General features: G+C 44.7%; 1 protein-coding gene across 3 annotated transcripts in view; it reads left to right on the top strand.

Moving 5' to 3' along the window:
- The first annotated feature begins 14,175 nt into the window (after nucleotides 1-14,175).
- The window catches only part of TMCC2 (transmembrane and coiled-coil domain family 2), a 39,034-nt gene continuing 31,828 nt past the window's right edge, over nucleotides 14,176-21,381 (top strand). The window contains exons 1-2 of one of the 3 annotated variants that reach the window (XM_043485776.1): nucleotides 14,895-15,030; nucleotides 16,014-16,097. Coding sequence is in view for 1 of the 3 variants with exons in the window: in XM_043485774.1 (XP_043341709.1) it covers nucleotides 14,824-15,030 (207 nt within the window). In the remaining 2 variants the exon portion in view is untranslated. Of the gene's footprint in view, nucleotides 15,031-16,013; nucleotides 16,098-21,381 lie in introns of all 3 variants that reach the window. The other 2 variants (XM_043485774.1, XM_043485775.1) reach the window with 2 other exon arrangements.

Below are 21,381 nucleotides of genomic sequence, written 5' to 3'. Positions count from 1 at the left end.
ACCTTTAGGCTTTGTGCAGTCTTTTCATATTATGAACAATGCAGCAGTAACTAATCTTTTAGACACATAATTTTTAATATCTATATGTCTCATCTCCATTTTTGATCTGCTGGGGAAAGTGGTCAATTGTTTCCTGCTATTTATTTATTTATTTTTGGCAGCGCTGGGTCTTCTTTGCTTCGCAGGCTTTTCTCTAGTTGCAGCGAGGGGGCTGCTCTCTAGTTGTGGTGTGCGGGCTTCTTGTTGCGGTGGTTTCTCTTGGTGCAGAGCACAGGCTCTAGGGCGTTGCGGCTTTCCGCAGTTCCAGCACATGGTCTCAGTGGTCGCAGCTCCTGGGCTCCAGAGCACAAGCTCAAAGTTGTGATGCACTGACAGTTGCTCCACGGCATGTAGGATCATCTGTAATCAGGGATTGAACCTGTGTCTCCGCGTTGACAGGCAGATTCTTTACCACTGAGCCACCAGGGGAAGCTCTGTTTCCTGCTACTTAAAACTTTAAAGGATGTGAATGACAGTGAACTCTTTCTAAATTACAATCATCTACAAGTAAAAAAAATTATTTTTCAAATATCTAAGGACAAGTGGGAGAGAATAACGGTTGAATGATAACAAGAGAGGATTGATGTTAGTATAGGACAGTGTTTCCTGAAAGTTATGAGTGTTAAACACTTAATGAAAATAAATACACAGATCTACTTTTGTTCCCTCCTAGAACACAACTAAAATGATAGTAATGGAATTTTTTCAAATCATAAGCCTGCAATAATGAGAGGAGCCAGCAGCAAAACCAGAAAACAAAGTAGAAGCTGAAAAGCAAATGGACAAGTGTTAACACAGTTACAAGCCTGGGAAAACCTGAACCTGAAACCCAAAGTGGGAGAAGCTGAGACCCAACCTGATCTGTACTGCAGAATACCTCAAGTCTCAGGTGTTGGTAACAGTAGATCCCCCAACCTCCACTAGCTACTGTGGGGATATAGGACAGTAGGGCTGCCATGTATAGGTTGTATTCTGGGCAGGGATTTTAAAAAGGAGTCTGGAAGCTGTTTAAGAGCAGTCAGATCTCCAAGTCACCTTCCCTTTCTTCAACTATCTCCCTGACCCCACTCCTCAGAAGACTGAAGTACTTATTCTCCAGAGAGAGCAGATTCAGAGATCTCTGTATAAAAAGGGAGATTAAATGAACTAATGGATACTGGGTGTGAAGATTCCCAACTCTTCTCCTCCGTTTAATTCCTGGATCTCTGGTTATGTTTATTCTTCAGAGAGGAAACATGCAGTGTCTTCTTCAAGGAATCTGAGCAGCCCAAGAGGAAAGGCCCGAAGACACTGATATCAGGACCAAGATTCTGGTTTTTATTAAGGTATAATTGACTTACAACATTATATTAGTTTCACAGTATGTGAACTGAGAACTTCCAGATGTTCAAGCTGGATTTAGAAAAGGCAGAGAAACCAGAGATCAAATTGCCAGCCTCCGCTGGATCATAGAAAAAACAAGAGAATTCCAGAAAAACATCTACTTCTGCTTCATTGACTACGCTAAAGCTTTTGATTGTGGATGACAAACAAACTGTGGAAAATTCTTAAAGAGATGGGAATACCAGATCACTTTACCTGCCTCCTGAGAAAACTGTATGCAGGTCAAGAAACAACAGTTTAAAACTGGACATGGAACAACAGACTGGTTCAAAATTGGGAAAGGAGTACGTAAAGGCTCTTTATTATCACCCTGCTTACTTAACTTATATGCAGAGTACATCATGAGAAATACCAGGCTGGAGGAAGCACAAGCTGGAATCAAGACTGCTGGGAAAATATCAACGACTGCAGATATGCAGATGACACCACCCTGATGGCAGAAAGCGAAGAGGGACTAAAAAGCCTCTTGATGAAAGTGAAAGAGGAGAGTGAAAAAGCTGGTTTAAAACTCAACATTCAGAAAACTAAGATCATGGCATCCAGTCCTATCACTCCATGGAAAGTAGATGGGGAAACAATGGAAACAGTGACACACTTTATTTTCTTGGGCTCCAAAATCACTGCAGATGGTGACGGCAGCCATGAAACTAAAAGATGCTTGATCCTTGGAAGGAAAGCTATGACAAACCTACACAGCATATAAAAAGCAGAGACATTACTTTGCTGACAAAGGTCCATATAGTTGAAGCTATGGTTTTTCTGGTAGTCATGTACAGATGTGAAAGTTGGACCATAAAGAAGGCTGAGTGCTGAAGAATTGATGCTTTTTGAACTGGGGTGTTGGAGAAGACTCTTGAGAGTCCCTTGGACATCAAGGATATCAAACCAGTCAATCCTAAAGGAAATCAACCCCGAATATTCATTGGAGGGACTGATGCTGAGGCTAAACCTCCAATACTTGGTCACCTGATGGGAAGAATGGACTCATTGGAAAAGACCCTGATGCTGAGAAAGATTGAAGGCAGGAGGAGAAGGGGATGATAGAGGACAAGATGGTTGAATGGCATCACTGACTCAATGGACATGAGTTTGAACAAGCTCTGGGTGATGGTGAAGGACAGGGAAGCCTGGCGTGCTGCAGTCCACCGGGTCTGAAAGAGTTGGACATGACTGAGTGACTGAACAACAATTATATTAGTTTCAGGTATGCAACACAATGATTTGATATTTGTATATATTGCAAAATGATCACCACAATAAGTCAACATACATACCATACATAAAGATTTTTTTCTTGTAATGAGAACTTTTAAGATTTACTCTCTTAGCAACTTTCAAATCTGCAGTTACAGTATCATTAACCCTAGTTGACATGCTGTACATTACATGCCCATGACTTATTTATTTATAACTGGAAGTTTATACCTTTTGATTACCTTCCCCCCCCGCATCCTCATCCTCACCTCAGCTTTTGACAACCACCAGTCCAGAAGAGAGATTTTTATCTGGCTTGCTTATTGCTGTGTCCCAGCACCTAAAACAGTGCCTGTCACTTAGTAAATGTTCATTAGATATTTGCTGGATGTTCACTGTAGGTATTTTTGAATATCCAGAAAAACATGAAAGAGAACATGTTTTAAAATCACTCGTATTTCTACCCAGAAAGAACCAGTAGCTTATGTTTGTATCTATTAATATTGATCCTCTTGGAAAGAGGAATAGATAAAAAATGTTGGGCTTCCCTGGTGGCTCCGTTGGTAAAGAGTCTGCCTGCAATGTGGGAGACTCGGGTTTGACCCCTGGGTTGGGATGATCCCCTGGAGGAGGGCATGGCAACACACTCCAGTATTCTTGCCTGGAGAATTCCCATGGACAAAGAAGCCTGGTGGCCTGTAGTCGATGGGGTCACAAAGAGTCGGACACGATTGATTGACTAAGCACAGCGCAGCACATGTTACTCTTTCTAACTCTTCTACGGCAAGTTTCTCTGGGTTAGATGATTGCTAGAGAGATCCCGGAGCTGATCCTCGTGTTCACGTAGGTGGGAATCAGTGCTTTTTGTGCAACACCAACAGACATTAATATTGAATTCTGTAATGTGAATTTGGAACACGTTTACTAAGAGAAGATATGACTATTCTCTGCTCTTCAACATAAAATCACAATCACAAGTCCAAGAATTAAAAAACCCACAGGGTTTCCCTGGTGGTCCAGTGATGGAGAATCTGCCTGCCAATGCAGGGCACATGCCCCGAGAAAACCCTACATGCTGTGGAGCAACTAAGCCCACGTGCCACAACTACTGAAGCTCACGCCCCAGAGCCTCTGCTCCACAGCAGGAGAAGCCACTGCAATGAGGAGCCTGTGCATTGAGACTCGAGAGTAGCCGCCTCCTCTGCAACTAGGGAAAGCCTGTGCACAGCAACGAAGACCCAGCACAGCCACAAATAAATAAATAAATCTTTTCTTTAAAAACACCTACAAATTAAAGAAAAAAATACAACAAACAATGTTTGTGAGTTTTCCATAGGTATTTACTGCTTGTTCAATTGTTATCATCTTCTAAAGTTACTAACAGGCAAGTGATATTTGACTCCAAAGAAGAGAGAAAGAATTACGGAAGGTGAGAAAATACAATTCATTAACTTAATTTTAACTATGAATTAGGGAAAAGATCACCATTATCAAGTTGAGCAGTAGAACATATCTCCTTTTAGTTCAAAACTGAGTTCCAAGGGAACTTGTTTGAGAATCCCTATTCTAGACAATATTGCTACCTTCTCTGCTTATCTTGTACATTGCTGGTGTGTTGCAGAGCAGTCTTCCCAAACTTAAATGTGCACAAGACACGTGGGCATCTTACTAAAATACACATCTGATTCAGCACATCTGGGGTGGGTTTGGGGTTCCACATTTCTGACAAGCTCCCAGGTGATGCCAACGCTGGTGGCCTGTGGACCACACTTTGAGTAGAAAAGGTGCACAGAGACAGAACAGGAATCAGCAAAGCCTCAGGATTAAGAAAATAGACCTGCAGTCAAAGATACCTGCGTTCAAATCCTAGTTCTACCCCGTCCCACTCGTATGCCATTGGAGACATTACTTGTTTTCTATAAGTCTTAATTCCTTATCCATAAGATGGGAATAATGGTACCTTCTGCACAGGGTTCTTGTGAGCATTAAAAAGAACACTGTGATTATAAATCTCAAAGTATGTAGAAATAAAAAGTCTTTTTAAAGAGCAATTTCTGGGGGCTTTCCTTGTGGTCCAGTGGTTAAGAATCCATCTTCCAATGCAAGGGACATGAGTCCAATCCCTGGTCGGGCAACTAAGCCCGACAACTACTGAGGCTGCACACTAGAGCCTCCGGTCCACAACAAGAGAAGCCCATGTGCCACAGCTAGAGAAAGCCCACACGCCACGACGAGCACCCGGTGCAGCCAACGTAACAACAACAGCAAAGCAGTATCTAACACGTAAGTATTTAATAAATGACAACTGCTTTTTATCAATTGTGTGATCATCTTCACAAACCTAAATTCTAGTCCTGACTTGCTACTGTATAATCTTGGACGAGTTATCGGCTCCTCTGCATCTTTGTCTTCAGTCATCAAATGGGATAACAATTATGACCACCTGATAAGGTTATAATGAGAATTGAAATGGGCAGGGGGAGTATTTAAAATGCTTAGTACAGAGCCTTGCACATAGAAAGCATTCAGTAACAGATAACAGAGATGATGATGACCGCTACAAGCTTGGATCTGTGGACTTGTAAAAGGGAGAGTGCTGTGATTGTGCTAACATCACTCTGTTTTGGGGGAGGATGGAGTGAGTCCATCCCCTCTTCACAGGAAGAGAAAATGCTTTGGAACTGAAATGTAAAAATTAAGGAAAAAGCACAGGAGTCAGAATCTGACCTGAGTTCTGGTCTGAGCTATGATTAACTTTGTGATTTACTCTGCTGCTTTGTGATTTGGAATCACTTAACTTCTTGGAGTCTCAGTTACTTTATCTGTATAGTGAAGCTAAAGCTTATCTCACAGAATTGGGAAGAAGAAATGAGAATGTATAAAGCAGTTAGTACTTTACCTGGCAGGTAAGAATGCTTAATAAACGTTTCTTTCCTACCTATAGTAAATACATTCAGGATTGTATATTTATCCAAGGAAGATCGCTTATTTCCAAGAATATTTTGATTTTACTTAAGAGACTCTCTACATGAAGGTTTATTAACTTGAAGATTAAAGGTCTATAAAACTGAATTGCTAAATGCATTCTATTTAATTATACATCAAGTATCATTCCAATGCTGAATATTTCATCAGTGGCATTCCTGGCTGTTAGGATACAGAGCATGGGAAGGAAAAACAATCAATAAAAAGAAATTTAGTATAACCTCAAATGGAAGTCATCTGTTTTACTGCCAAGTAGGAGTACATCAAAGCTGTATATTGTCACCCTGCTTATTTAACTTATATGCAGAGTACATCATGAGAAACGCTGGGCTGGAGGAAGCACAAGCTGGAATCAAGATTGCCGGGAGAAACATCAATAACCTCAGATATGCAGATGACACCACCCTTGTGGCAGAAAGTGAAGAGGAACTAATAAGCCTCTTAATGAAAGTGAAAGAGGAGAGTGAAAAAGTTGGCTTAAAGCTCAACATTCAGAAAACTAAGATCATGGCATCTGGTCCCATGACTTCATGGGAAATAGAAGGAGAAACAGTGGAAACAGTGGCTGACTTTATTTTGGGGGGCTCCAAAATCATTGCAGATGGTGATTGCAGCCATGAAATTAAGATGCTTGTTCCTTGGAAGGAAAGTTATGACCAACCCAGATATCATATTAAAAAGCAGAGACATTACTTTGTCAACAAAGGTCCGTCTAGTCCAGGCTATGGTTTTCCAGCAATCATGTATGGATGTGAGTGTTGGACTATAAAGAAAGCTGAGCACTGAAGAATTGATGCTTTTGAACTGTGATGTTGGAGAAGACTCTTGAGAGTGCCTTGGACTGCAAGGAGATCCAGCCAGTCCATCCTAAGAGAGATCAGTCCTGGATGTTCATTGGAAGGACTGATGTTGAAGCTGAAACTCCAATACTTTGATCACCTGATGCGAAGAGCTGACTTATTTGAAAAGACCCTGATGCTGGGAAAGATTGAGGGCAGCAGGAGAAGGGGACGACAGAGGATGAGATAGTTGGATGGCATCACCGACTCAATGGACATGGGTTTGGTAGACTCCAGGAGTTGGTGATGGACAGGGAGGCCTGGCATGCTGTAGTTCATGGCGTCGCAAAGAGTTGGACACTACTGAGCGACTGAACTGAACTGATCCATAAGCAGGTTTCCAGATGACATGGACACGCATCTCCTACATAGGGCGTATGACATATTTTTAAGGGTGAGAAGGAATAAAAGAAAAATAGTATTAACTTTAAAACATCAAAAACAATTCATTTCAAATACATTTTCAATATTCTCAAATCTTGGCATAAAATTTAGGATTATTTCTTAGCACTCCCCTTCTATCTTTACACAGGCTTTATCCAAATTTTATCATTTAGTTGATATCATCTTTAATTCTTATGACAACCCTGGAAAGTTATATATTTCTAAACCTCCTTTATAGATGAAGAAATTGAGGCTCTGTTTAAGTGATTTGTCTAAGTTCAAACATGTTCATATGACTCCAAAGCCCTTATTCTAGCTCAACACAATTTGCTTTCTAATGCTTTCTTCTTATATTATTTAAAGAAGGCCTTTTGTGTCTAGATATTCTCCATATTTATGTCTTTTAATAGCAGCCTGACACTCAGTTATACTTTTATATACTGTTATTCATCTGCTCCCCGATTCTCGGGCACTTAGGTGGTTTCGGGTTTTTCATTGTTACAAACATTTTTGTTGTTGTTGTGCTGCTGCCTCTTTTCTTTTTTTGATTTATTTCCCAGGATAATTCCCAGGAGGGCTTTACTGGGTGAAAGGGTACAGACATTTATATGGCTCTAGGTCTATATTACTGAGTTATGCTACGTCACTGCATCTTGAAAGAGAGTACTGTCTTCTTTCACCAGCATGCTGTGAGAGGTTTAAGGCGAGCCTGGGAGATTTACCACTGAAAACAACCCTTTGTCCCTCTATCTGCTTGGATGTGCCCTAGGGGCATATGAGACTCCCTGAAAACACTTTATAACATAAGCATGCATACTCTTGAATAAGATCTCACGTGGCATAATGTGATTCCCCCTTCCCAGGAAAGATTTCCTTGATTAAGCTGTCTTTTTCTCTTTGTAGTCATAAGGTCAGCAGAAGATTTTTCAAGCACCTGACATTTCCCTCTTGATTCAGACAGACTGAAGCTCTTCATTTCTGTGTTGGGAAGAGATGTGGTAGCTGTTAGAAGCAAGTCTGGACTTCACTTAACGGTTTTCTATTCCAAACTAGGGGCAAAGGGTCGGGGTAAATAATACCAAAGAAAGGGAGCCCCAGTAGTAGGTGGAAAATATTTTAGGAATTTCAGGAGGAAGTAAAATTGAGGGAAAGTCATATGAGAAAACTGAGGAAAAACCACCAGGCTTCCCTGGTGGCTCAGAGGGTAAAGAATCCACCTACAATGCAGGAGGCCAGCGCTTGATCCCTGGGTTGGGAAGATCCCCTGGAGAAGCAAACGGCAACCACTCCAGTATTCTTGCCTGGATAATGCCATGGACAGAGAAGCCTGGCAGGCTGCAGTTCATGGGGTTGCAAAGAGTCAGACAAGACTGATCAACTTGCAATTTCTTTCATGTTCATACTAGAATAAGAAGCCCCATTCCAATCCATGGAAGGCAATTTTGGGATATATATTAATATCTCTGAATCCTAGTTTTCTTACGTGACAAGAGTACCAACCACTGGAAGGTATTAAAAGATCTAGCCTGAAATTTTATGACATATAATAGGCACTCAATCCCAAGGCACAGAGCACAGTAGGCATTGTGGGAAAAGCATAAATATTGAAGACAAGCAGAACTGGTTTAGCTAGCTCTTTCTAGCCAGGTGACATAGAGCTTCATTTTCCTCTTCTGTAAAATGGAGATTATGATACTCATATACAAAGTCTGTCTTACAGACTGAGTGGAACTGTATGCCAAACACATAATGCTTGATGGAAAGGTGCTGTGCTGTGCTTAGTCATTCAGCCGCGTCCTACTCTTTGCCACCCCATGGACTGAAGCCCGCCAGGCTCCTCTGTCCATGGGGATTTTCCAGGCAAGAATACTGGAGTGGGTAGCCTGTCCCTTATCCAAGAGATCTTCCTGACCCAGGAATCAAACCAGAGCTGCTACTAATTCACAAATCTATCAATAACTGTGATCAACCAAGTCTTCCCCTACATCTGTGGTTCTCAAACTTACTGAGCATAAGAACCACCTAGGTTATTTGGTTAAAGTGTAGATTTTCAGGCTCCACCCCAGAAATTCTGTTTCCATTAGTTTAGGATGGGGCCCAGGAATCGACATGTGCCACTCAATTTCAAGATAATTTATGTTGCTGGTAGTCCATAAACCATACTTTGAGAAACACTGCTCTGTGGTCTCAGGCAATAAAGAGAGAAGAAAAAAAAAAGTTTTCCCCATCACTAATATGCCATTAAAAACTCTAAAACATGCAGATATAAAATTAAAGAGATCCAAATATTGAGTGATTCTATATTCAGGAAGATTTATACAGTTCTCACCTACTTAAAGGCTTCAGAATCATCCTGAAGTGACATTTTACCCTTTTAATACTCATGGATGAATGACTCTTACTTGGAGTCATCTTAACCCCTCATGGAGATCTCTCTCTCTCTCTCTGGACTGTGACACTTAATTATCTCCCCCTAGGAGTATTGGCAGACATTACCACTTAAATCTTAGGTTGTTTTACATTTCATTTGTGTCTCATTTCCCCAACTGGACTTAAAGTCCAAAGGCAGGGACCAATGTCTTTTTTTGTTCTCTATCTCCCACAAACCTTTGCAAAGCCTTTATAAATTATATTTATTTCATAAATATATTCGAATGAATGGAGATGCATCTGACTGTAGCTTAATAATCACTGATAAATTCTTAACCCCAAGAATGGCTCAAAATTACAGTTAGAAAAAGACTATTAGGCTTTTAGGTTTGGAGTCAAACATAGCAAAGTGTAGCTCTCAAGCCTATGAAAGTGCTATAATTTCTCTGAGCCTGTTTTCTCATTTGTAGGGTGAGTAACACTTACCTTGCAGATTGGACATGCAGATTAAGAGAGAATTCATAGGGTTCCAAGCAAAATGCATAACCCCTATGGTTCTTTATGCTTTCTCTTACTGTTATATTTAAAAGTACCACATAGAACAATAGATGGAACTGCCATAGATATTTATCTTCAGATGTAAAGTAATAAACAACTGATATTCTCAGAGCAAAGCTGATATTTTCTCTTTCTTTTCTCTTCTTTCTTTCTGATTTTTTAAGGTCTAGCATTCTCAGCTTTAAGTAACATATTGTCCAGGGATTTGTATGGATTCCCTATGGGGATGGGAAAGGACACAAAGCAGCCATTTTACAAGCCCCAGGCTCTCACACAGAGCAGGACAATCAGGGTTTAAGTTTATGCTTCACAAACCTCCTCTGTTCTGGCCATGATTCTTGCGACTTTTCTCCCATTACTAAGAAGCAACAAGCACCCAGAATGAAGAATATGCATCCGACCTGAAATTAGAAGCAGGAACTTCCCCTTTTTGTATTACAGATAGGAGATTCACTACTCCCAGGGATGAGATAGACTTTGGATTTTCCATGCAGGTCTTAGGAAAGCCGGGAGAAAAATGGTGACAAACCAGGCTTGTTTACTCCTTTAAAGCATTGCTAGTTAGGTATCAGAGATTCTATGCAATGGAGGAAATAATAAACATAATTTCTCAACAAAAATGGTAATTACAGTTTTGTACCTGAAGGCAAAAAAATTGAAATGAATAGCTGAGAATAAGGTGAATAGAGGTTAAATAAACCATGATATAGTCACTTGATAGAATGGTAAACAATCATTTAAAATGTTTACCTAGACATACAGAGATATATTGAAGTAATAATCATATGGAATAACATGGAAAAATGTAATAACATGTTGGAAAATGCTTCTGAGCACATTTTAACTAAAAAAACAGAATGAAATTTAGTTTAGACTTAAGAGCTTTCTCCAATTCACAAGAGATGCAGAGCCTTCCCAGTCCTGCCTGCCTCTTACAATAGCCAGTCAACAGCGTGTACTTAGGTGGTGGGACTGTGACATCAGCAACTATTCAGCCAATCTCCCTGATGGTTATTTGCATAGTTTACACCTCCTATGCCAACAGAACCCAGTTTCTTTTAGAGAGAGCATTGAGTGAAAGTGGAAATCTCCGAAAGAAAGGGAAGAAAATTATAATAACAAAGGAATAATTGTAATGATGTTGGTATCAAGATATAGTGATCAAAATTATTACATTCAGTGTCTGAAGAGAGTACTTTTACCTTCTAAGCAAAGCACTCTAGTTAGTATGCTAAATCTTAAAATAGCTCTCTGACAACCCACTTGATGTTTAAATTTTTTTATATGAATCCCTACAGAATAGGAAACAATTTCCTGCCTCTTGCTATTGGGAAAAGAGAAGTCTTTTATTTCTTAGAATTAATTGCATTTACAAAAAGAAAAACAACTTTATGCTTACCTGTTGATCTTGACACCTTATCTTCAACAATTAAGGCTTCATCATTTTCGAGGTAAATGAACCGGCTGTTGACAAGGAAAACACAATTCTATAACCCTAATCTTTATCCTCCTTGTTTATACACTTGCTAGTTCAGCAAATTTGATATTACCAGGAGTGTCCCCTTTCAGCAGCCTAATTGGGATTTCCTTTCACAAAAAGCATTAAGCTTAGTGGGATAATCCCACCTTTTTCATGTGGCAGACAGTGGGTTTAGACAAGTTTGTTAATTATTTTTGTTTCATTCAGGTTTACTCAGCACATACTTTTTCAACAAGTGTTTTCAGTTTAATCCTTACAATAATCATGTGAGGATAGATATTATTAGACCCCGTTTACAGAAGAGAAAACCAAGGATAAGAGAGGTTAAGGGATTTGGTTGCCCAAAAACATGCAGAGAGTAACAGAACCAGAATTCTTACATGAATTTTCTAATGCCAAGACAAGTGTTCCTCCCACTACATCATGTTATTTATTTATAATTAACCAGTGGAACCAAAGCAAACTGGAAAATGCTACTCCTACATACTGAATATAATCTCTTATATTGTAAACCTATAAATTTTTATCTTATTGTGAACATCAAAATATAGTATGTGCCTACATTTTCCCAAGAAACCTTTAATAGAATAATCTAGTCCTTTAAATAAAATTTCAATCCAAGTATTTTCAAGTTCTCTTTATTTTAGGTACTCAGTAATTGATTATGGCTAAAGAAAATTTGTCATCGTCTTCAAACTGGTGGTTGCAGGTCACACAGCTCTTTACACAACTTCTCACCCAAACTTCTTTGGCAGCATAATATGACGCTCAATGTAAGTCAGAAATGGGTGAGACACATTTGAACTCCCAAGGATAGAATCACTAGAGTGGAATGTTCAACTTTTTGAAGCTGGATGACATTTCTGTTTAAAGCGATGGCCCTCACTCTGCCAGGCAATGTCTAAGTGCTTTATATATATTATATATATAACACCCTATGTTACCCAACACCCTATAAGGTTGGTATCCCCATTTCTAAATGAGGAAACGGGCTCATAGAGGTTAGACAACTTGCCTCCAATCCCACTGTCAGTGGATAGCAGAGCCAGGATTTGTCCGCAAGCAGACTGGTTGCAGGGTCTGAGCTCTTAACCTCTCAACACTGTCTCTCCAAAACGGAACTTAAAGTATTGACTGATTTCATGAAACACACCACTTTTTTATTGACCTGCATTACTCGTCGGAAAATATGAGCACAAACAGGAAATCTGGATATCATGTTATGTGTACATGAAAATATAAATATAAAATTCAAAGTCAGCTTCAACCTAGTATGGAAAGGAGATGTAATTAAGAATGATAATGGTCTCTGCTTCCTTAAAGCTTCACAATGACAGCCTCCACTTTTCTTCGGCCTAGACCCAGATCATGAACGTGCATCCATATGCACTCACCATTTGCCACCCAAGACTTGTCCAGGGTCTGTGGGACCCCTGCACTTGCCTGGGGTGAGCCATCAGGGGACAGTGACATCATGCACCAGGGTCATAGGCCCCGACTTGTTCTGCCGTGTCCTGCCACAGACTTCACTGGCATTCTGCTTTTCCCTCACCACTGAAAATGCTAGAGCCTTGTGGCCTCGTTTTCCACATTGTGCCTGACACTGTGTAGTGGAGGTGGAGGGGCTTTACATTTCTAGCCCATTCTAAATTTCTGTGTTCTAAAAATGGAGCTGCCTTGTTTAGAAAGTAGCTGCTTGACTGAAGTAAATACTTAACAACTTAGGCTCTTCTAGGACACACATTAAAACGAGTGGTTGGAATGGAAAAAGAACAGAGTCAGGAAACTCACAGACTAGCAGGACTGAAGTGAGGCTAGAATGGTACTATGGGTGTGAAAGAGCTTGGGAAACTGTGAATCGCTTTAGAGATCACTGTGACTCACACACTAAGTGGCCCCTTCACTATGGTCTAGGCCAGTGGTTCTCAAATGTTAGTATGCATCAGAATTACCTGAAAGACTTGTTGAAACAGATCTTGGGACCCATCATTTCTGATTCAATAGGTCTGGATGATGTCCAATAATTTGCATTTCTATCAAGTTTCCAGGTGATCCTGATTCTGCTGGTCCTGGGACCTACTTCTAGAACTGTTCATCTAGGCTGCTGGGTGGGCAAAACCCATGGTATCCACAGTAACCACAAGGTTACTCGGATGGGGTTGTTATAATTACCCTGCTCCATCTCTTGGTAACCCCAGTTTTTGCTCTCTCCTGCCTCCAGATTACTCAGGGCAGTGTGGTTGAAATTTATGGGGGAAAGAGATGGAATTCCTTTCCTTTCTTCCATGTTTCAACCTCCTGCCATTAAAACCCCTTCTTATTTATTTTCCCCTTCTTATTTAAAAGCTGCTTCACAGTTTGCAAAAACTCTGACATACATTATTGTGTTAAAAAATGAGATACTTTCTTATTTCTGAGCACAAAGCTGAGACTCTTTCGGTAATTAGGGGAGGAGGCGATGGGGCAGAAGAAAACCCGCTCTCTTCCTTCCCTTTGCATTTGCAGCTCTGAAGGTAGCAATCTGTCCGCGATTCAGATCAAGGGTCTTAGGATCTGCGTCTTCCTCACCGAAGAGATGCTATAATGTGCAAAGTTTGAGCAAAAAAAAAAAAGCCGTGATGATAAGCATCCCTATGGCGCCTCCTCCCCGCCAAACAAAATGAGTGGGTGGGGGACACCCCGACAGAGTGTTTCCTGGGAGGGTCCATCGGGTGCTTCTGCTAAAATCGCGCCTCGGTGACCCGACGCCCCTGATCTCAACCCCGCAGCTCGCTGTCCGCAATGCTAAGACGCAGAACTCCAGCCCTCCGGATTGCTCCTGGGGGATAGCGCGGTGCAACCAACCCTAAGGACGCGGCCGCGACGCCCCCCCCGCCGGCCCTCGGGGCTCCCCATTGGCCCGCGGCCGTCGTCACGCCCTCCTCGCCTCGCCTTCCCCCGCCCGGCCGCCGCACCGGCCGGCTAGGTTGCACGCTGGCCGCGGGCTCAGGCCGCGGCGGCGGCTTTGCAGCAGGAGGTGCGGCGGGCGGGGGCCGGGCGCGCGGGCGGGCGGGGCAGGGGCGCGCTGCGGGCTCCTCAGCCGGCAGGTGCGGGCCCGGGGGCCCGCGGCGGGGCGGGGGGCCGCAGTCGCCGCCAAGGGCGGCAGACTAGGACCTGCCCGGCCGGCCGCCCCATGCCTGCCGCGCCCAGCAGCCCGGCCCGCCGGGAGGGATGCGCGGTGCCGCCCGGTTCTCCTCCGCCCTGCGCGTGCCCTGAAGCAGAAAGTTTGGGGCCGGGGGCTGTCTTCCTCCTCCCGCTCCAATGACTGCCCAAGGACTCCTGCTGCCCAGCCTCGACTGTGACCTGCCTTCGCTCCCCGGGTGGCGATGAACTATTCCAAGCTGTAACCAAGGCTCCCCGCTCCTCGCCCTTCCCTCACCCTTCCTTGAAAAGGTTTATTTTTTCAATTCAAGAGATTGTGATCCGCCCGACTCCCCTCCTCGTTAATGATTTAGACCCCGAGCCTCGTTTCTGAGTGTAAGAGGGGGGTGCGGTCTCCCCCCAGGACGGCGCGCTGGAAGGACAGAGTCCCCTTGCCGACCCATCTACACGATGAAGAGGTGCAAATCGGACGAGCTGCAGCAACAGCAGGGCGAGGAGGATGGAGCCGGGCTGGAAGATGCTACTTGCCACCTGCCGGGTGCGGACCTCCGGCCTGGGGAGGCCGCGGGTGCTAACTCTGCGGGCGGGCCAACTTCGGATGCGGGCGCTGCCGCGGCGCCCAACCCGGGTCCCCGAAGCAAGCCTCCCGATTTAAAGGTGAGCGCAGACCCTCCCCTTGAGAGCCCAACCGGCGACTTAGCTTTCCCCGCCCCACGCAGAAGTGCTGTAACAGGATAAAAGTGATGGGGACGCCAGACAGAGGTCAGAGAAGATGGGCAGATGTTCAGCCAGACCCTGGGCTAGATCTCAGGTACCATTTGTGCCTCTGTCTTTCAGCTTATTTCAGGCCTCTGTGTTTGTTCCTCATTATTCAAGCAGACGTTCTAGTGACTCACGCATCTGAGATTGTTTGAATTATATGTGTGAAGCGCTATTCGCAGACAAAGAGCTGGAGAAATCCAAATGCTAACTAAAAGGTTGATATCCCTTCCCCTACCTGGAAGGGGAAGAAAATGACAAGGGTGGGAGCCCACGCAAAGGACCATCAGCTCCTTTGCTGAATTAGTTCCCTCCTTCTGGGACCTTCCTGGATTGAAGCTCAGTTTGCCCATCTGTGAAAGGGGAGTGTGGGCTTCCTGCCGTTAGGTGGAGCCAGAGGTTAAGCTAGTGCTTGGAGATCCGGGCTGGTTTCCTAAACCAGCCCCCAGGGTGGAGAACTGACAGGTGGCCGCGCGATGCTTGCGCTGGTTTGGGGCCTCGGTTCAAGTTGCACACTTGCTGAGCCGGCAGGGAGAACCAGGATCCGAGAGAGGCGGCCACATGCAGCTGGGAGGCCTTCATTCACCAGCCTGCGGTTGCCGAGACCGTTATTGAGCTGTACTGGATATGTCTCTGTATTAACTAAAACAGCAGCTGTGATAAATAATGCACCTTTGCTGGAGCTGCCACAGGAATCGCAGGCTCAGACTTCTTAAGCAAGCTCACTGCCGGGCTGAGAGAGATGTCAGCCCAAGGAAGGAACTTAGATGCCTTGGACATTGATGCCTTGGGGAGATTTTCTCCAGAAGGAGGGTGCAAGGTCTTGGCTAGGGGAGCAAAAGGACTCCATTATGTTAAATAAAGCCTGTCTCCTATGGCAGCAGCCACTAAGGAGCTCGCCAGAATAAACCAATGACATTCCTCGTTTGGCCTGAGCGGCACAGAGTCAGGAAGTCAGAGCGCAGGTGAGTGTGGTCTTACCTGTGTGTGTTACCTGTCTGTGTTTCTTGGGGAGGGGTAAGAAGGTGACTTCTGCCTCCGTGTGTGTATCTTAAATATTTGTGGCAGTTATTTGAATGTAACCTCTGATTTTGCTGCTGCTCTTTTCCAGAGGATCGGGGCTAGCTTTATGTGTAAGATGAGCTCCATTGGGTAGGCAGTGCAGGGAGAGCCCTTGATACCTGGCCCACCTGCCACCTCTGAGCCCACCTGAGTGGTCAGGAGCTGTGGTTCCTATTTTCAATGAGATGGTGAAGGAAAAGGGCTGCCCTTGGTGCTGGCGTGGGGAAGGGGCAGCCTTCTGCTGCAAACTTCAGCTTCTTTCTGGGCTGATCCAGATGGGTCTGGCCAGCACACCCTGATTCCTTGGCAAGGTGGGATCCTCACGCCGAGTCTGTGAAAAGCAGCCCTGTAAACTCCCCCATGATCCAGCTCCGGCCGCAGTGAAAACCACCGACTCTGTTCATTTCCCCCGCTGCCTTCACAAGGGAAGGTGGGCTTGTGGTGTGGGGGCTGCAGTGTCTTTGTCTCTGTAGATAAAGCTGCTGAAAGAAGCTCATTCTTCTTCACCTGCTTACCTCTTATATTCTCTCTCTCTTTTTTCTTGTTGGGAGGGGGGTGGTGGTTGACACTCTCTTACTGATTGGGGCAGACACAGCAACGACAGCTCTACACTTGATATTAAATGCGGGCCGTCCCTGAACCAAAGTTGAGATCAGGTGTGAAAGAAGACCTTCTTCTCTTGTCTTTCCAAGTTGTCCTCCACTCCCATCAGAAAACATATTTCTGAGCTGACCACAGCTGTGTGAACCCAGGCTGGCAGCTCAGGGAAAACCTAGCTGCTGCCTGCTCCGTGGGAGCTCGGGGAGACAAACAGGGCCTTTTCCTGTTTATCTCCATTTGCTTTGTCACGTGTTTACAAAGTAGGGACTTCAGAGCCAGACACGAACTTGGGGGCTATCGCAGTTTAATTTGCTGTGTGATCTCAGGCAAGTCACTCAACTTTTCTGAGCCTTTTTCTGGGGAAAGGGACTAGGAGTTTTGAAGTATGTCCAAACTTGTTTTCCAGCACTGGCATAGTTTTCCAGCAATGGAAAAATCCCATCTTTGGCTCTAGCACTGCGTAGAAGCTAACTTGTTTTAGACGTGATGGTACTGCAATAGGGTAAGTTTGATTTTTTAACACCCCCTGTCCCCTACCTGTGTCTGGCCTGGAGCAACCTGCAGTTCTGGCTTGGTTTTGTTTTAATTTTAAACTTTGGAAATAGGAAGTTTTGGTCCTTTGGTCCACTTCTGTTTTCTTGTGACAACTCCAGGCGTTGTGATGGATTAGGTGCAGTGGAGGAAATCATCTTGAGAAAAAAAAGGACTTTGTCTGAAGCACCTCATGGAAGTTGGGCGAAAGGAGAGGAGAGAATGATCCGCATGTGTCCTGATAGCCAGAGCTTGCCGAGCAGTCCCAGAGCAGGGACTCCAGTGGTCTCCCTTCTTGTCCTTCAGTATCGTGGAGGACTGCACTGTAGATTCCTCCTGCAGTGGCCTGGGATCCGAGATTGGGGGGCGTGGAGTACCAGTGAGGAGGAAAAATAGTTTAAGCAGCAATTTTAAAACTCTAATTGAAAAATAGCCTGAAAAAATACATTGCCCCACAGGCAGCTTATGCAGGTGCTTTGGAGGCCTTCTCAGCTACTCTACACGCTTGATGTGACCTTCGGGGGCAACGTCACCAGACACTCCTGCAACAGGAGCCCCCAAATTCAGAGTCACATCGCCTTCTCCCTTGGCCTGTGGCGTGGACTCCGTTGAACCCCTTGAGTTCATGTCTGGGATTCATTCGTGGTCATTATCCAGGCCTTTGCTCCTGCCAGTTTCCTTACTACCCGGGAGGACATGCTAGATTGCTGCTTACAGAGAGTGTTGGCTGACCAAAAGTACACTGAGATTTTCCAGCAAGTAAACCCAGAGCCAGTGAGAGGGGGAGTGGGAGGAGCTCGGGGGAAAACTGCAGAAAGGGACATGGAGCACATGTTCCTGTTAGAAACACAACATGTGGTAGATGTTGCTGAGGCCCGGGATGGGTGGCTAAGCACGAGAGTCAGCTGGCTCTGCCCTGAGGCCTTTTAGAAGCCCGAGAGCAGGGGAGGAAATCGCCAACCTTGCCATCTCTCCCACCCCTGAGCAACTGGAGGACTTGCGCCTTTCCTAAAAGGAAGGCTCCCGGTGTGCTGGCCAGAAACCGTCCCCTGGACTTTCCCCTGAGCATCTCTTTCCTTTCACAGACGCCTCTGCGATTCATTTCCCCAGAGAGTTCTGAACAGTATTAATCTTTTTTCCAAGAAGAAGGGGGTGCTCTGAAGTGCATCATCCCGGTCCTGGTTCGAAATGTTTCTAACTCATAACTCACTTGGGTGCCTTCATCTGTACCATTCACTGGTCTTCCTGTCTGCTCGGAGTGAAGAGCGATTCGAAACCAAAGAGCTGAGGGAAAGTCACACTGAATCCCATAGGACTGTCCTTGCTGGCTCACAGCCTGTGCGGATCCCAGGTGCACCATGCTCCTCCCTGCTCCCGGAGAGAGCCTGCTGGCGAAGGCTTCACGGGGCAACAAATAGTGACCTTCCGTGGGAAAGCCTGTTTTAGATTGTGAAACATGCCGTATATATAAAAGTGTCTGAAAATATATGTACCCTTTAAATAACAGAAGCAAAATAGATACCCCAGCTACCTGCTACCCGAGATGGGGAACATATACATTCCCAAGAAACTTCTGCTTATTTTTCTGTTCTTTTGTTTATTTTTAAGGCCCTGGGTTTTGATAAAATTTATGGGCCTCCGTTTCTCTACTTTTTCAACAGAGAAGATCAGCAGCTTTGTGGGATGCCGGTGGGGTGGAAAGGTGCCTGGGCTCTGGCGCCTGGGGAAGGGTCCTGGCAGTAGGGCAGGGCTCTCTGTGGCCTTCTGCAGCAGGGGGCCCCCAGCTGTCCTGCAGAAGGGACGTGTTCCAGCGTGACGATTTCTGCAGTCTCAGCTGGGAGCGGGACCCTAGGAGAGGTTTCATCTGGAGAGGTACAGTTGAGGTAGAGCCAAGAATAAGGACATGGGGAATCAGTTCTTTGGCAGCAGGTGCTGCCCCAGCCTCCAGGCAAACAGGCTGAAACACTTGCAAGAAAGTCATCATCAAAGCACACCTAAGTTTAAGGGTGCTTCGAGCATCATTCAGAAACATATGAGGTTAATCAGAAGAGGTGTGCTTAGAGCAAGTTGTAAAGGGTGGAACTTTAATTACCAAAGAAGAGGAGAGCACTTTCTACTTGAAAGGGCAAGTGCCAGGTCCCGTGTAAGGCCATTTTCTCTTTGACTAGATGCAGTTCCCCAGCCCTGTAAGTAGTCAGGCACAGTGGAGGGTGATGAAGAATGCAGAGGGTGTCTGTTTTTGTCCCACCTGGACCTAACGGGAGGAGCACGGGGGGTCCTCAGGCCTGGGGTTGCCCTTCCCCCACCCCCTCTGCCTTCAGGAATTTTCGGAGACGTTCTGGATATGGACTCGGGAGGAATTGGTGGCCAGAGGGAAAGCACGTGGCGAGTGAAGCTGCCTGTTTTGCCGCATATTGGGTTCTAGATGAATCCCCAGCTGCCCTTGTTCCAGTGAGAACTGTCTTGCAGGCTTGGCATCTACAGAATGTACTGTTTTTTGTGTATTTAATTGTCTTCACTGCCAATCCCATTAATAAGAATCTCTTCCTCAGCAAGGAATTGAAACATCTGATAGCACCTGATTTGGGGGTTGAAGTTTTAAAAAAATGTGTGTCAGGGCTGGGGGAAGAAAAATCTCAGGTGGCATCTCAGTGGTGGTCTTGGAGGCCAACTCAAAACTCATGTCTGTTTTCATTTCTCCTCTAAGAAATGGGCTTTGACATCTTCATGGTTGAGAATGACGCGTTCTTAGAACGAGGCCACAGTGGACAGGGGCCGCCTTTACCAACCAAACCCTTAAGCCTCTCTCCATGTTAAGAACTTAAACAAAGATGTTTGAGGGATCACAGGTATGTTTTGTGATTGTATGAAAAAGACATATTTGACTTTTCACACCTATTGGCTAAAGGCGTCCAGGTTAGCTGAATGATGTCCACTTGGAGAACAAAGCTGGCTGTGAGAACATGAGCCTTGACCTAAGCCATTTGTGAGGACAGTCAACACATTCAGGCTCCTGGGTCTCTGTTCATCTTTTCCCAGGAAGCCCGATCTTGGCAGTTACTGAGATGACAGATTGAGATGAGGTTTAAACTGCAGCAGGAGAGATCTGGGCTAGACATAAGAAAAAGTTGTGCAACTGAGCATTTAAAATCTTTGGAAAAGGTAATTGTCTACGGATTAAATCTCCCTTTTAAGATGGTCTTGTAGATGTGCAGAGTTTCTGCTCAGAAATTTATTAAGTAGCGATGGGGCTCAGATGATAAAGGATCTGCCTGCAGTGCAGGAGATCTGGGTTCGATCCCTGGGTCGGGAAGATCCACTGGAGAAGGGATTGGCTGTCCACTCCAGTATGCTTGCCTGGAGAATTCCATGGACAGAGGAGCCTGGCAGGCTACAGTCCGTGGGGTCACAAAGAGTCAGACACGACTGAGCGACTAACACTTTCACTTTCAATGTCCATATTGGTGTGAAGGTCTCTGCCCGCTACTATTGGAGGCACAGAGATAATAGATGATATAGCTCCTGCCCTCCATGTGTTCATTGAGAGTTCCATCCAGAAGCTGGTGAGAAGTTGGATAACAGTTGAGAGAGCCATGTCACAAGGCAGAACATGATTAATGGCAAGATGAATGGTGCGGATAACGAACTCTCGAGTTCAGAGCAGGGTGGTGAGATCTCTTTAGACTGGCGTGGTATGGAGCAGGGGAGGTGGGTGGTGAAGGGTGGGTAGGATGAGAAGAGAGAGAGGGCACACCGGGAAGATAACTGTAATCAGAATCTTTTATGCTGGTATATGTTGAGCCAATTCTGCCTAAAGACCCATTGCAGGAGGTCACTTGGCCTGATTTGCATTGACCCCAGGCAGAATTCTCTGAGCAATAAAGGAATGAGAAGTTTAAATAAAATTGAGAATGGGGAAATCATTTGCCCCTAAGTTGAAATCTGGTTTGTTTTTTTTTTTAATGTCAGCAGGGTTGCTGGGGAAGAAAAAAATGATTCCGAAAGTCTTTCATCACTGTGTTTTTAAGAGAGACAGTTGCAGCCGCTCAGTCTTCT

This window comes from Cervus canadensis, chromosome 13 (assembly GCF_019320065.1).
Source record: "Cervus canadensis isolate Bull #8, Minnesota chromosome 13, ASM1932006v1, whole genome shotgun sequence".
Lineage (NCBI taxonomy): Eukaryota > Metazoa > Chordata > Mammalia > Artiodactyla > Cervidae > Cervus > Cervus canadensis.
This window is presented reverse-complemented; position numbering and strand designations above follow the sequence as displayed.